General features: G+C 43.4%; 1 protein-coding gene across 1 annotated transcript in view; it reads left to right on the forward strand.

The window, feature by feature from the left end:
- The window catches only part of LOC120023885 (protein phosphatase 1 regulatory inhibitor subunit 16B-like), a 102,477-nt gene extending 91,973 nt beyond the window's left edge, over positions 1 to 10,504 (forward strand). The window contains exons 8-10 of the mRNA XM_038967988.1: positions 4,722 to 4,851; positions 5,140 to 5,305; positions 7,894 to 10,504. Of these exons, the coding sequence (XP_038823916.1) occupies positions 4,722 to 4,851; positions 5,140 to 5,305; positions 7,894 to 8,349 (752 nt within the window). The 3' untranslated portion in view covers positions 8,350 to 10,504. The remainder of the gene's footprint in view (positions 1 to 4,721; positions 4,852 to 5,139; positions 5,306 to 7,893) is intronic.
- Positions 10,505 to 16,948: the final 6,444 nt, after the last annotated feature.

Genomic DNA, 16,948 nt, shown 5'->3' on the forward strand with positions numbered 1-16,948 from the left:
CTGTGAAAAACACAGTCCGTCCTCTCCCAATAGTTTTGTACTCTGGGATACATTAAAAGCCTTTCATAAGGGGAGGATACCTAGTCATTTTTTGCATCATTGCATGCGATCATCATTCTCAAAGCCGCTGTTTACTTCTAAGATTACTTTAGCACCGCCCTAAAAACCCAATTCAAATTTGACACAAACCTTCAAATAGGTATGTAACGACACATTATATACACTCTTTATAGTGTTTTATTTACATTTTAGAGGCGATAAGGTGATAAGTTGGACAGATTGAGCGAAAAAAAGCTATTTTCCCACACAACATCTCTCCTTCTCACTATCACGCATTAGTTTCACTTCCCCACCCGCCATTTTTAAAAAGACCCGACGGGGCTCATTACCTGCTTGAATTATGCAGAAACGGGCAGCGTTTAGGTCATGTAATTGATTCTGTTGGAAAGGGGAGAAATTGTGCTTTACAATGGTATTGACATTACAGTTGATCTGGAAGTATTACGTTTTTGGGGCGCTAAAATAAGGGCAATTGTACGCATCAAGGCGATGTACGAGTTTACGTGAGTTTACGTTACTACTAAAGGAACACCAAAAATCTGGCTATAAAGAAACATACTGCTTATTGGTGAATAAAAAACTGTGCCTTTTCTCCCCCAATTCATAATATCTTTGCCTAGTTCTAAGAATAGCCTTTTCAGTTTTGTAAGTCCTTAGGGTATTATATTTCAAAGTCTTGGCATGGCAGATAAAAGCTGAGGAGAATTCGAGAACCATCAACACTATCGAAACTCAAAATGGTCAAGTGTCTCAACCCTGAAGAGATGAATGAGTAATTTAAACAATACTATTCAAAGTTATACAGTTCTGATGGAACGGAACTAGCAATGATAGGCAATTTCCTCTCTACAATCCGGCAAATCCCCAGGAGACGATGGATTTGAGTTCTAGAAGGAGTTGAAGGATTAGTTTACTCCTCTCTTGAATTTAGCTGCTGAGAAGCAGAGTTTTCCACAGCTATTATAACAGTTATTCATAAGAAAAATAAAGATCCTCTACAATGCTCTTCTTACAGGCAAATCTCTCTCCACCATGCTGACTATAAATCCATTTCTAGGGAAATGGCTTAATAGATTAGGACTATTTGCCAAACCTGATCAACACCGATCAAACAGGCTTTACACAGAAAAGATCCTCCACCAATAATTTGCACAAGTTATTCAATGTAATTCACATGGCCAGTGTGATGGGTGATCCTAGTCCTGCAGTGTCTCTAGACAAAAAGCCTTTTGATAGCTGGTGGACATACCTATTCAAGATCCTTGCTAAGTTTAACTTGTCCATTGTTTGTCAACTGGGTTAAGACATTATACCATAAACCGCAAGCCAAGATCACCACTAATGGCATGTCAGCCACATTCCCACTCTTTAGAGGTAGTAGACAGGGCTGTTCACTTTCCCCACTCCTTTTTTGTGCTAGCCATAGAACCCCTGGCAGAGGCCATAAGAACGGTTCCTGGCATAAAGGGCTTTCAGGTGGGCCAGATAACGCACAAGATTTCATTTTTCACAGACAACATTATGTTGTTCCTCTCTGACCCGACTGGATCCCTCTCAGAACTCCAGACACTATTGGGTACATACAGCTCTATATCAGATTACAAAGTCAACATGAACAAAAGTGAAATACTTCCACTGACTTGCTTTGACTATAGCATCTGTGAACCAACAGGTTCCTTCAGATGGTCGCCACAGGGGTTCAAATATCCAAGAATCACAGTTGATAATGACCTAAGAAATGTGTTCAAGGTTAACTGTCTTGGTTCAGAATGTGGTGTATGACTTGAATAGATGGAGAGATCTGCCTCTTACATTATTTGTGAGAATTAGCTGTATTAAGATGAACTTCCTGCCTAAGATGTTGTACCTATTTCAATCCTTACCCATAATCCCTACCCAAGAGTTTCTTTAAGTCCATTAACAAGACCATTTGAATGGAACTGTAGAACCCCAAGGGTGAACCTGGACAAATTAATATTATCGTCTTGGAGGTCTCCGTCTGCCAAATTTCAAGATGTATTACTGGGCAGCACAAATTAGATTTATTTCATTCTCATTTGAAGCTGAACCAGCCTCCTCTTGGACTCAGATGGAAATGGTTTGCTCTTAATTAAGAGGTTGGGAGTAATATTATCTACAAGTGGAACCCCAAGACTATATCAACAAAAAACAAGCAATCCCTGTACCATCAATTTCATAAGATCTTAGCATGAAATTCGTAAGTTCTTTGGTCTGAAAGGAGACGTGTCACCTGAAACACCCGTGTGGCAAAACAAACTCCTGTCAATGATCTCGGATAACAACATTTTCCAACATTGGCATGAGAAGAGAATGACGCATGTAGTACATTTGTTATATAGATGGAATCGTTGTGTAATTTGAGCAACTGAAAGTGAAATACCAGTTATCCGATATGCATTTATTTTGTTATTTACAGTTAAGAAACTTTCTCAAAAGCACTCTTGGAGATAATTTTACCAAATCTATTTAGTATTTTACAATTACAGTGCTGTCACGGCTGTCGTAAGAAGAGGCCCAAGGTGCAGCGTGGTTAGCGTACATACTTTTAATAGTAGATGTCGCCAACAAAACAATAAACAATACAAAAACAAACCGTGAAGCTTAAGGCAATGTGCCATCAAACAAAGTTAACTTCCCACAAAGAACGGTGGGGAAAAAAAGCTACCTAAGTATGGTTCTCAATCAGAGACAACGATAGACAGCTGTCCCTGATTGAGAACCATACCTGGCCAAAACATAGAAATAGAAAATCATAGAAACACAAAACAGAATGCCCACCCCAACTCACGCCCTGACCAAACCAAAATAGAGACATAAAAAGGATCTCTAAGGTCAGGGCGTGACAAGTGCCTTGCAAAAGTATTCATCCCCCTTGGCATACCTTGACAGCAAAGTCAATTGGAGTGGCCATTACAAAGCCCTGACCTCAATTCTATAGAAAATTTGGGCAGAACTAAAAAGTGTGTGTGAGCAAGGAGGCCTACAAACCTGACTCAGTTACACCAGCTCTGTCAGGAGGAATGGGGCAAAATTCACCCAACTTATTGTGGGAAGCTTGTGGAAGGCTACCCGAAACGTTTGACCCAAGTTAAACAATTTAAAGGGCAATGCTACCAAATACTAATTGAGTGTATGTAAACTTCTGACCCACAGGGAATGTGATGAAAGAAATAAAAGCTGAAATAAATAATTATCTCTACTATTATTCTGACATTTCACATTCTTAAAATAAAGTGTTGATCCTAACTGACCTAAGACAGGGAATTTTTACTAGGATCAAATGTCAGGAATTGTGAAAAACTGAGTTTAAATGTATCTGGCTAAGGTTTATGTAAACTTCCGACTTCAACTGTATATACTGTAGGTCAAGAGAGAGATGGGAAGCTGATCTAACTATATTACAAATGAGGAAGAGACTATGGTCGAACCTATGCCATGATAGTGTATCAGCAACCGTCGACTCCAGATACAGACATTACAACTTCCTCCACCAACTCTAACACCTCAGAGGTTACATAGATATCACCCTGAAATATCAGACATGTGTTTTAGATGTGGAACAACAGAAGGCACTTTTTTTGCATTCTACTTGACAGTGTACTAAATGACAAGCCTTCTGGCATGAAGTTTGTGACACCCTGGCCTTTATTATGGAGGTCCCTTTACCCCTGAAAAATGCCTTCTGGGTAACTTTACAAATGTGAATTTAAGGAATAATTTCAATATCAAATTGACAGATATTGCCATTGCCACTGCATGAAAATGTGTTGTATAGACATTGAAATCAGATTCCACTCTCTCAACAACAAGACGACTCTCTGAAATGAATAAGTGTATTCATATGGAAAAGATTACCTATGCTTTTAAGAAATATATTCAACCATTTTGTAAAAATATGGCAACCCTTCCTGGACTACATGGAAACACTTCCATTGGGATTGGTGGATGTGGGCTTGTAGATCGATGGAAATAGATGTAGATATTTTCTCTCTAATGTTCTGTATTTTTTGTGTGTTTTTGTATTGATTTTGTGTTGCTTTGAATTGTTTTTGTATAGTATTGTTTTTGTGTTGTTTTGTATTGATTTCTTTTCTTTTTTTCTTGTTTTTCTAAGGGGTGGGGAGGGTTGAGTTGTCTTTTGTTCTGCTATTTTGCTTAATTGTTCTGTTTTTGTTGTTGTTGTAAAAAACAAACAAAACGTAAACCCCTACCAGGCCACAGAGCAGTGGTTGATGGGAAGATGTGTTTTGGTCTCTGTTTTCCTTGTGTAACCTCTAACCTCTGACCTTTAGACCTGTGTGAGGACGAGGAGTTCCGAGCCATCCTCTGTGTGTGTGTGTGTGTGTTTTTTCCTTGTGTAACCTCTAACCTCTGACCTTTAGACCTGTGTGAGGACGAGGAGTTCCGAGCCATCCTCTGTGTGTGTGTGTGTTTTCCTTGTGTAACCTCTAACCTCTGACCTTTAGACCTGTGTGAGGACGAGGAGTTCCGAGCCATCCTCTGTGTGTGTGTGTGTGTGTTTTCCTTGTGTAACCTCTAACCTCTGACCTTTAGACCTGTCTGAGGACGAGGAGTTCCGAGCCATCCTCTGTGTGTGTGTGTGTGTTTTCCTTGTGTAACCTCTAACCTCTGACCTTTAGACCTGTGTGAGGACGAGGAGTTCCGAGCCAACCTGCTGGACCTGAAACACAAACACGACATCATCATGAAGTCTCAGCTTAAACACAAGACCTCGCTGTGTAGGAGGACATCCAGCGCAGGCAGCCGTGGGTATGTACTGACCTCTACTGGACAGAGAAGAAACTGCATGCAGACTATTATGTTTTCTCCACTGTCTTCTTCTACAGTAGTGTTGTTCAATGTGGTCATGGAGAGGGGCAAGGGATGCTTTTGTTACAGCCCAGTACTAACACATGATTCAACTAATAGCTGAGTTTTCTTATAAATCAGGTGTGTTAGTGCTGGTATAGAAGTAACATTTAAAACTCCAGGACTGTGATAAATAAACCCTGATTTTACAGGAACACTGAACCCCTCTCCTCCCTGCGTGTGTTTTAGGAAAGTGGTGCGGAGGGCAAGCCTGTCTGACAGACACAACCTTCGTGTGAAGGAATACGAGACTGAGGCCATCGTGTGGAGAGGTGGGAGGGAAGGAGGGAGGGAGGAGCAGGAGAAGGAGACGGACCAGGAGAACAGCCATCCCATCAATACAACTGTTACTACGGTTAGTATGGATGAATGTTTCTCCTATCGCACATGTGTGTGTGAAAACCCATGTAGCCTATTACTGTATGAGCGTCTGTGTAGAGAGTAATACCCACTAAAACAGTTAAACACTAAAAGGTCTACTCCAACAGTAAGCCCCATGTTAAAAAGGACATTACAAAGGCTCTCAAAGAATATGGCCCATGTATCACTATATTAACTTCTATATTACCCCCAATACATAAGACTCCTGAAGAGCTAACCAAATGGCTACCCGGACTATTTGCATTGACCCCCCCACCACCCATTTTTACACTGCTGCTACTCTTTGTTTATTGTCTATGCATAGTTACTTTACCTCTACCTACGTGTACATAGTACCTCAATTACCTCGACTAACCAGTGTTTGTGCTCCTGCTGTCCATGAAGCTCAACACAGTCCCCTTGTGCAAACTAGTCAGGTACAGAAACTAATACACTGTGTATACAAAATTGGATTTGGCTATTTCAGCCACACCTGTTGCTGACAGGTGTATACAATTGAGCACACAGAAATGCAATCTACATAGACAAACATTGGCAGTAGAATGGCCTTACTGAAGAGCTCAGTGACTTTCAACCTGGCACCGTCATAGGGTGCCACCTTTTCAACAAGTCAGTTCGTCAAATTTCTGCCCTGCTAGAGCTGCCCTGGTCAAGTGTTGTTATTGTGAAGTGGAAACATCTAGAACCAACAACGGCTCAGCTGCGAAGTGGTAGGCCACACAAGCTCACAGAACGGGACTGCTGAGTGCTGAACCGCGCACCGCGTAAAAATCATCTGTCCTCGGTTGCAAAACTCACTACCGAGTTCCAAATTGCCGCTGGAAGCAACGTCAGCACAATAACTGTTCAGTGGGAGCTTCATGAAATGGGTTTCCATGGCCGAGCAGACGCACACAAGCCTAAGATCACCATGCTCAATGCAAAGCGTCAGCTGGAGTGGTGTAAAGCTTTCCGCCATTGGACTCTGTAGCAGTGGAAACGCGTTCTCTGGAGTTATGAATCACGCTTCACCATCTGGAAGTCCGACGAACAAATCTGGGTTTGGCAGATGCCAGGAAAACGCTACCTGACTCCATGCATAGTGCCATCTGTAAAGTTTGGTGGAGGAGGAATAATGGTCTGGAGCTCTTTTTCATAGTTCGGGCCCCTTAGTTCCAGTGATGGGAAATCTTAGTCCTACAGCAAACAATGACATTTTAGACAATTCTGTGGTTCAAACTTTGTGGCAACAGTTTAGGGAAGGCCCTATAGAAATGGTTTGTCGAGATCGGTGTGGAAGAACTTGACTGGCCTGCACAGATCCCTGACCTCAACCCCATTGAACACCTCTGGGATGAATTGGAACACCAACTGCGAGTCAGGCCTAATCGTCCAACAGGGCCCGACCTCACTAATGCTCTTGTGGCTGAATGGAAGCCCCTGAATGGAAGTCCCTGCAGCAATTTTCAAACATCTAGTGGAAAGCCTTCCCAGAAGAGTGGAGGCTGTTATAGCAGCAAAGGGGGCACCAACTCCATATTAATGCCCATGATTTTGGAATGAGATGTTCGACGAGCAGGTGTCCACATACTTTTGCTCATCTGGTGTATGTGCCACATGCACTGACCCTTATGAACCAACAAGGAGAACATTAGGAACATGGGGATCGATTCACTCATTCGGGAATGAGCAATAGTGAAATATAACTAACTGTGTACAATAATCATGGAAACATGGACATTGACATTATAGAGTTGTGTAATAACATTATGTGTAAAACTCTGGGACCTTGGACATTTAAGGGGATAGGTAATATGGAGTATAGGATGGACAGCTATGTAATGTGGAAGGGAGGGGTCAGAGTCCATAAAACTGTCATTCTTGTTCAGTTTTCTCATGAACGTGTATGTTTGATATGTCTGGCCTATGCCATGTCTCTCTCCATATCGCAGTGCATTTTCTTCTACGTAAAGCAATTATCTGTGAAAATCAAACAATAAAGAAATAACTAATGGGATTAATCAAAGTAACCACCGCCTCTAGTCTAGTTAGTCAACTTGTCTTCTGTTTAGTCTGTGAAGGAAATCATAGTAAAGGTCTGTAATAGTAATGGATAACAGCAGTTAGTCACTGTGGGTAACAGCAGTTAGTCACTGTGGGTAACAGCAGTTAGTCACTGTGGGTAACAGCAGTTAGTCACACTGTGGGTAACAGCAGTTAGTCACACTGTGGGTAACAGCAGTTAGTCACACTGTGGGTAACAGCAGTTAGTCACACTGTGGGTAACAGCAGTTAGTCACACCGTGGGTAACAGCAGTTAGTCACACCGTGGGTAACAGCAGTTAGTCACACCGTGGGTAACAGCAGTTAGTCACACCGTGGGTAACAGCAGTTAGTCACCGTGGGTAACAGCAGTTAGTCACCGTGGGTAACAGCAGTTAGTCACCGTGGGTAACCGCAGTTAGTCACACTGTGGATAACAGCAGTTAGTAACAGTAATCTGAATGTCCTCTGTCTCCCAGTTAGTAACCGTTAGTAACAGTAATCTGAATGTCCTCTGTCTCCCAGGTGATTCCTGTGAAGCCAGTAGTGGAGAGACCCAAACTACAGAAGACCTTGAAAGATGCTCCTAGCGGCATCATCAAACAAAATGGCATCGTCTCCACGACGACGTCCACGCCCACTCCCAGTCAGCTGCCGCCAACCAATGACGAGCCTCCATCCCCTGACACGAAGAGCGCGTCATCCGATCAGCTCCCAGAGGACTCCTCCTCCTCCTTGCCCAGAGAGCGCTCTCAGACCCTGTCGGAACTGAAAAAGCAGAGGTCGGCCGCCAAGCTCCTCAACAGTCACCTAGGAAACGGCTCCACAGAATCCCCCGAACCCCAGAGCCCTGTGGACTCCCGTATGCCCCTCGTCTCGTCCAATGGCAGTACAGTATACTACACCCCGGCAAGCGGTGACCCGCCCATTCTCAAACTCAAACAGCCAATAGATGATGAGGAACCAAAGGAGGGCAGCTGCTGCTGTGTCTCCTAGGGAGGAGGTGGAGGTCACCCCATGACACTGATCTAAGGTCAGGCTTACTGTGTTTTCCTCCAATGGATTAAGGTTAGGGTTCGGGGAGGGAAAGCTGATCCTAGATCTGTGCCTAAGGGAAACTTCTTCCCGGATAGAGCGTGTCAGAGCAGGATGGTCTTGTGACTGTGGAGCAGGAAGCAGGAAGAGATTAAACAGAGGGAGACCAAAAGGTGGAGCTGGTCCAGCCAGGTGATTGGTTCCTGTCCCTCCCCACTGTTTAACCCTCCAGGCCAGGCCAGTATGGAGCATACCCTTACTCTGGAAAATGACCGTCCTGATAGGACGTGAGGAATCCAGGCCAGATCAATTGTGGAGGAGCCACTGTGATAGCTTGTGGTTGATGCAGAGGGCCAGGAGGTGGAACAAGATGGCCCCTAGCCCCTACGAGAAGGAAGGTCTTGTGCCCAATAAAGGAATAGATGGCCAGGCAGTGTGCTCTCCCATGTTAACCATATCTGGTGTCTTACAACTTTTGACTGAATCACTGTTTTCAAACCACATTCCTCCTTGTATCCACTGTTTCTGAAAGTGTATGAGGGGGAAAAACATGGCAAAGATCCGCTCCACCATATCAGAATACACTCTCAGTAATAATTAGTGTACCTGTGTTGGTCCACTGAGTAGCAACAGGGAAGGGTCGTCTTTCCTAAGAAGTATTCTCGTTCAAATGCTGACTATTTCAGCAAAGGGAAGGAATGGTTAATAACGTAACAGAACAGTATTACTGACTGTCTAACATCTATCTGTTCCTGTGAAGGATGAAAGGATTACTGCACTAAAGACATTTGAAACAATGCGCCATTGAGCTCTGTCTTCTCTTGCTGACCGTCCGTATCCAAACTGACAGTGATCAACGTGGTAGAAAGGGGGGTTCATATTCCCCATGTCTTATTTGTTTGTAATTTAAGAAAAAAATATTGTTTGAAAATGTGTACAGTTTTTGTTGCTGTTTATTTATGAAGATTAATGTAATGTATAAAGGCTATGGTTATACAGTGTTTTAATTCTATTGGTCTATCTATGGAGAGTGAATGCATTAGAATGAGCTGGTACATTTACAGTATGTCTATACTTTCCTGTGATCCCAGATCTGGTTGTACTGTCTTGCCAACGTCATCGGTGTCACTGTCATGGAGTTGGCACAAACAGATCTGGGATCAGGCTAGAAGCACTTCACCTTTTTAGAATGTAAATGTCCCCTGTGGAGTCAACAAGGTTATTAATCCAGTCATCTGTAGCTTGTGTTTTAGTCAGGCACTGCATCTGTTCATCCTCACCCGTACCTGGCTAGCTTGTATAAGGGTGCACCAACATACTATTGGAATATAAGCATTTCACTACACTCGCAATAACATCTGCTAATCATGTATATGTGACCAATAACATTTGATTTGATATCTTATTTGTATTTGACATGGTCAGTACAACACACACAGTAGATACAGTGTTGTCTAGGGAACTGAGGAGTGTGTACAGTGTGTTTAAATCACCATTGTATTGTCACAGACACTGTAACTGTCTCTAACACAAGTGTTCATTAATATGAAATAAAATAGTGTAATGTATTAAGTATGATATTGATTCACCCAGCCTCAGACAGTGCTTGAAAATTAAGAGACTTAAACCCACTACACTATAACAATTACACTAGCAAATAGTCAACTCTTATCACCACTAACTCAGACAATGTGTGTGGTATTGTAGTGTACAAACATTACGACTACTACATCTACCATTCTAGAATGTGTGTCTGTGTTCTACCTTCTAAACAATGCTAAACACCTCCACAATGGGACACAACTAGTAGCCTGGGTGACGGTCTGTTCCTGCTCTTGTCAACTCCTTATGGAATTATCCGGTCAGGACAATGAGTGACAATAAGTTGGTAAGGTAGCAAAAAAAACGATTTGGAACCAGGCTAAAGGAGCAGCTAGTATAGGAGGAAGTAGTTGAGGAGGCTGATTCAGTTGTTGTTGTTCTTTAACCTGTGGCTATATTATAGAGTAAGGGCCTACAGTAGTGGCAGACAACTGCTACCCCTCCAGTCTGCAGTAGTAGTAGCACCACAAAACCTCTCCTCTCCCGACAGCGTCCCTAATGGTCCTAAATAGTCTTCCAGAGAAGAAGGGACATGGACTGGGGACGGGGGGAGGGGTGAGGGGGCAGGGAAAGGTTTTAACCCACGTAACAGAGACTGTATCAGGGCCAGACCTTGCGGAGGAAGTCTGGTGTGCGAGACTAGTGTTGTTCCTCGGTTATCTCCTGTACCCACCGCCATCTCCCCTGCCCTGCCCTGCCCTGCCCTCCCTGCCCTGCCCTGCCCTGCCCTCCCTGCCCTGCCCTGCCCTCCCTGCCCTGCCCTGCCCTCCCTGCCCTGCCCTGCCCTCCCTGCCCTCCCTGCCCTGCCCTCCCTGCCCTCCCTGCCCTGCCCTGCCCTGCCCTCCCTGCCCTGCCCTGCCCTGCCCTCCCTGCCCTGCCCTGCCCTGCCTGTGTATAGTGTCAACAACATTTAAATGTACAGTCAATGTTTTGATCAACTGTCCAAGAATTGCATTAGTTGTCAATGTTATTGGTATTGTTGTGACATTGTACTCCAGTTATTCATACCATATGGTCACAAAGCCAAAACTTTTATCAGATCTCCTTTAAATATGAACTATGTCAAAAGGCAGAAGGTTGTATAACTAGTGGCCATTGTTGCCGTGATAAAGTATTTGCCCCCTTTTTAATTTTCTCTTCTTTTGCATATTTTTGATACTGAATGTTATCAGATCTTCAACCAAAACCTAATATTAGATACAGGAAACCTGAGTGAACATATAACACAACAATTACATACTTTATTTAACTTATTGCATAAACAAAGTTATGCAACACCAAATGCCCCTGTGTGAAAAAATAATTGCCTCGTTACACTCAATAACTGGTTGTGCCACCTTCAGCTGCAATGACTCCAACCAAACACTTCCTGTAGTTGTTGATCAGTCTCTTACATCGCTGTGGAGGAATCTTGGCCCACTCTTCCATGCGGAACTGCTTTAACTCAGCAACATTTGTGGGTTTTCAAGCATGAAATGCTTGTTTCAAGTTCTGCCACAACATCTCAATTGGGACTAGGCCATTCCAATCTTCAAATGTGTTGCTCTTTATCCATTTTCATGTAGACTTGATTGTGTGTTTTGGATCATTGTCTTGCTGCATGACCCAGCTGCTCTTCAGCTTCAGCTCCCAGACAGATGGCCTGACATTCTCCTGTAGAATTCTCTGATACAGAGCAGAATTCATGGTTCCTTCTATTAAGGCAAGTGGTCCAGGTCCTGAGGCAGCAAAGGAACCCCAAACCATCACAGTACCACCACCATGCTGATCCCAAACCATCACACTACCACCACCATGCTGGACCGTTGGTATGAGGCTCTTACTGTGGAATACAGCGTTTCGCTTTTGCCAGGCATAAAAACAATTTCGTTTTTTTTAATTTAACCTTCATTTAACTAGGCAAGTCAGTTAAGAACAAATTCTTATTTACAATGACGGCCTAGGAACAGTGGGTTAACTGCCTTGTTCAGGGGCAGAACGACAGATTTATACCTTGTCAGCTCGGGGATTCAATCTAGCAACCTTTCGGTTACTGGCCCAACGCTCTAACCACTAGGCTACCTGCCCAACGCTCTAACCACTAGGCTACCTGCCCAACGCTCTAACCACTAGGCTACCTGCCCAACGCTCTAACCACTAGGCTACCTCCCCAACGCTCTAACCACTAGGCTACCTGCCCAACGCTCTAACCATTAGGCTACCTGCCCAACGCTCTAACCACTAGGCTACCTGCCCAACGCTCTAACCACTAGGCTACCTGCCCAACGCTCTAACCACTAGGCTACCTGCCCAACGCTCTAACCACTAGGCTACCTGCCCAACGCTCTAACCACTAGGCTACCTGCCCAACGCTCTAACCACTAGGCTACCTGCCCAACGCTCTAACCACTAGGCTACCTGCCCAACGCTCTAACCACTAGGCTACCTGCCCAACGCTCTAACCACTAGGCTACCTGCCCAACGCTCTAACCACTAGGCTACCTGCCGCCCCATAATGGAACCCATGTCCAAAACGTTGACTCAAGTTTTCCAAAATGGCGATCATCAAGACTTCTGGAAGAATGTTCTATGGATAGATGATTGAAAAGTATACTTTTTTTGGATGACATGGGTCCCATTTTGTTAATTAAATAAATAAAATGACTGTTCTTTGTAAACTCAGGTTCCCGTTATCTAATAATAGGTTTTGGTTGAAGACCTGCTAACATTCAGTATCAAAAATATGCAACAGTAGAGAAAAATCAGAAAGGGGGCAAATACTTTTTCACTGTACGTCTAAGTATGAATTCCCAGGGGTGGAAATGTTTGAAATCTGAAATATATTATGTGACCAGTGGACCCAAGTTTACAAAAATGCCTCTCCAACTGTTCTTTCCTATTGTTGCAGCCAATGCTTGTCTATCAGGCAGACTGTCAGATGTGCTGAAAATGAATCTGTCTTTGCTCTGATGGTTGATCAACATTTGTGTTATAATGATTTGTTGTTAATAAGGAAAACTGTTAAAAATGACTGATTTTGTAATTACTGGAAAATACTGATGGTTGCATTAACATATTTTGAATAAATTGTATATTTAGAGCATTTTGTTGTCTTCAATGTATATCTAAAGCCATACCTGTTGCATTGCCAATCTCTAGATCGACCCCCCCCCCCCCCCCAAATTGTCCTCTCCTCTATGTCAGCCTTGGTGTGTCTGTGCAGAGAGAAAGGCGGCCCTCTGCCATCCGTTCAGCAGCTGTCAGGCTCTTGGTGTTGGCAGAGGACCTCTGCTCCTCTCAGAAGAAATATCAATTCACTGGCTGTGCTGTGGGGTCGCTAGGGTCCCACACTATAGGCTGCATGCAGACTGCCAGTATATGAGAGAGAGAGAGAGAGAGAGAGAGAGAGAGAGAGAGAGAGAGAGAGAGAGAGAGAGAGAGAGAGAGAGAGAGAGAGAGAGAGAGAGAGAGAGAGAGAGAGAGAGAGAGAGAGAGAGAGAGAGAGAGAGAGAGAGAGAGAGAGAGAGAGAGAGAGAGAAAATCAATCCATCCATCCACATTTTGGCCTCTTCACAGCTTATAGGTTCAGTCTCAAAGCAATGTGTGGCTATGAGACTTCAATACATGTACTGTAGTACCGTAATACAGTGAAACAAAGCCTCATAGATCCGTGTCAGACGTTCAGCATGTTATCTTACTCTGACAAATATTTGTCTTGTGAATGTAGGCCACCATGCAGACACAGAGAAATAAATAGACACTCACAGCCATATAGACAGAACAGAGGGACAATGGACCTAAATCATATGATACAGGTTCTGCATTAACCTAATCTCTTTGGGCTGTGTTGTCCTTTAGGCTCTACTGTGTTCCATTCAGACTGGGCCAGTTGGCACAAACCCCAGTCCCTCAGTCCCCTCTGCTCCTCTCAGGACTAGGAGTTCTCCCATAGAAGTAGAATGAGTTCCCGTTCTAAACATTCTGATTCTAATTGAGAGATCTAAGAGTTCAATTCCATTGAGAGTTCCACCCTGCTAATTTCGGGTACGGTGGCTTAGTGGGGTCAGAACCTCTCTCTGCTGTGTTCCCAAGATACAGTGTGGGGCACCGTTATGCCAAATAACCCAGGTTAGCAGGGTATGCACTTAAACAGTTCCCTGACTGATTCAAAATCTCTTTACTGCTCTGACAGATTATGGATGAGTAATGATGTTTGATGTTGGTTTACATCTGTTTACCGTATTCTACTGAACATAAATATATAGAGGATTAAGCTGCAAGCAAATGATAATACCATTTTGAGAAAAACATTTTTTTGGGGGAAACTGGTCCTCTGGTAAAAATAAACTGTAAACTGTAATAAAGATAGCATCTGTGTGAACTCAGACTGGAAGAATCCAATTCCCTGATTTATATTGTAAATTAGCATATACACTCACCTGACAGTTTATTCGGTACACCACCACTTTCACGAAAATGGATAGCTCCTACAGACAGTGAGCCACGTGGCCGTGGCTTGTTATAAAAAGCAGGCAGACAGGCATCGAGGCATTCAGTTACTGTTCGATTGAATGTTAAAATCAGAAAAACAAGTGACCTAAGCGACATTGAGCTTGGCATGAGTGTCGGTGCCAGGCGCACCAGAACCAGTATCTCAGAAACGGCCTCCTGGGCTTTTCACGCACGACAGTGTCTAGGGTTTACAGAGAATGGCGCGACAAAGAAAAACCATCCAATCAGTGGCAGTCCTGTGGGCGAAAACAGCTCGTTGATGAGAGAGGTCGAAGGAGAAGGGTAAGAATCGTGCAAGCTAACTGGGGGGCCACAAATAACGGAACAGTACAACAGTGGTGTGCAGAACGGCATCTCGGAACACACAACTGGTCGATCCTTGTCACCGATAGGCTATTGCAGCAGACGACCACACCAGATTCCACTCCTATCAGCTAAAAACAAGAAGAAGTGGCTCCAGTGGGCACGCGATCACCAACACTGGACAATTGAGGAGTGGAAAAACATTGCCTGGAACATGACAGTGAGTGGCCTATGCAGTCCTCAGACCTCAACCAAAAAGAGATATGGAACGGGCTGTTCGCAGCATGAATGTACCGCCATCCAATCTGCAGCAACTGCGTGATGCCATCGTGTCAGCATGGACTAACATCGTTGTGGAAAGTTTCCGACACCTTGTAGAATGCCCCGAAGAATGAAATAAAATTTTATTTGTCACATGTGCCGAATACAACAGGTGTAGTAGACCTTACAGTGAAATGCTTACTTACAAGTCCTTAACCAACAATGTCGTTTTAAGAAAAATACCTAAAAAATAAGAAATAAAAGTTACAAATAATTAAAGAGCAGCAGTAAAATAACAAGATTACGCACCGGTTAATTGAGGTAATTTAGGTAATATGTACATGTAGGTAGAGTTATTCATGCTGCTCGGGTGGTACAGGAAGGTTCGACCCGGTACTAGATGGATGGACCTAATAAACTGGCCGGTGAGTGTACATTTATATATTTCTTAAGATCAGAAACAGCTTATCTGTTATCTACAGTCACAGTGAGAGCTGTCCCGGGCCCAAGTAGTGCACTGTAGAGAGAACAGGGTGCCATTTCAAACACATACCCTGTGTCTGTAACTAGAACGAGTAAGACGATCGTCATGGCGAGACAAATAAAGGGCAAGCAATAGAGTGTCTGATGAAACGGGGAAATATCGCGTGTCCACACGCTACTGCAGCTATCTGTCTACAGTACCAGATCTTCTGGTTTCTCAACTTGCCCCCTACAGTATGTCACAAAGCGGAAACAGAAGAGTGTTTGTGTTTGCTCTCTATCATCATGCTATGTTTAGACAGACAGGTATGTTCATTGCAGTGATTATGTGACACATGGCAGCTAGTCTGCATCTTGCTGAGTGTTTGCAGTGACAATAATCCACAGTTGTCGTTTGTGAGTTGTTTGCACGTTGTGGGGATTGACTGACTGTGGCCTTTCACGTATTGGGTAACATCCTATTTTCATGCTCTATAACATAATTTTAAAAAACAAGAAGTGGGAATATGGTTGAGACTATTTAATGTTGTTTCAGCATTAAGATTGTACTTGCTCTATACACCGAGTGTAAAAAAAATACTAGGAACACCTGGTCTTTCCATGACATAGACTGACCAGGTGAAAGCTATGATCCCTTATTGCTGTCACCTGTTAAATCCACTTCAATCAGTGTAGATGAAGGGGAGGAGACAGGTTAAAGAAGGATTTTTAAGTCTTGAGACAATTGAGACCTGGATTGTGTACATGTTCCATTCAGAGGTTGAATGGGTAAGACAAAAGATTTCAGTGCCTTTGAATAGGGGATGGTAGTAGTTGCCAGCCCCACTGGTTTGAGTGTGTCAAGAACTGCAACGCTGCTGGGTTTTTCAAGACCAACAGTTTCCCGTGTGTGTGTTGGGGTCTACTATAAAAATGTGTACAGATATCAAACAGATATACATTTCCCAGATAATTTTAATTGTATAGATAGACATTATAGGATGCTCCAGACTTCACCAGGCACCAATAACTCCCCTGCCGTGTTGATGTTTAGTGGGAATGGTAGTAAGGAGTTATGGAGTACAGTTGTAGCCCTAGCAATAGGTTGTTTTGAATGGCTGCTTGCCAGCTCTCACACTAACTGTGTAAATTCCCGAGGCAGATTACTACAACGAGGTTGTAAAAGAGAGCATAGTGAGTTTTACATTCAGTAACAGAAAGCGTTTTATACCGGTATTCAAATCATAATCTACGAGCTAACTAGGTGAGAAAGTTACGTCTAAGACTTGTTTGTCATGTGGTTTAACCATGCATGCATCCACTTCCTGTGAAAGAAAGACAGACTGACTTTTGGACTTGCAGACATGCAACAATACTATACTGACACACTTCCACAAATTTGAAATACACACACAGCAAGGACACGCATGACATACTGCAA

Source organism: Salvelinus namaycush, chromosome 2, assembly GCF_016432855.1.
Source record: "Salvelinus namaycush isolate Seneca chromosome 2, SaNama_1.0, whole genome shotgun sequence".
Taxonomy (NCBI): Eukaryota; Metazoa; Chordata; class Actinopteri; order Salmoniformes; family Salmonidae; genus Salvelinus; species Salvelinus namaycush.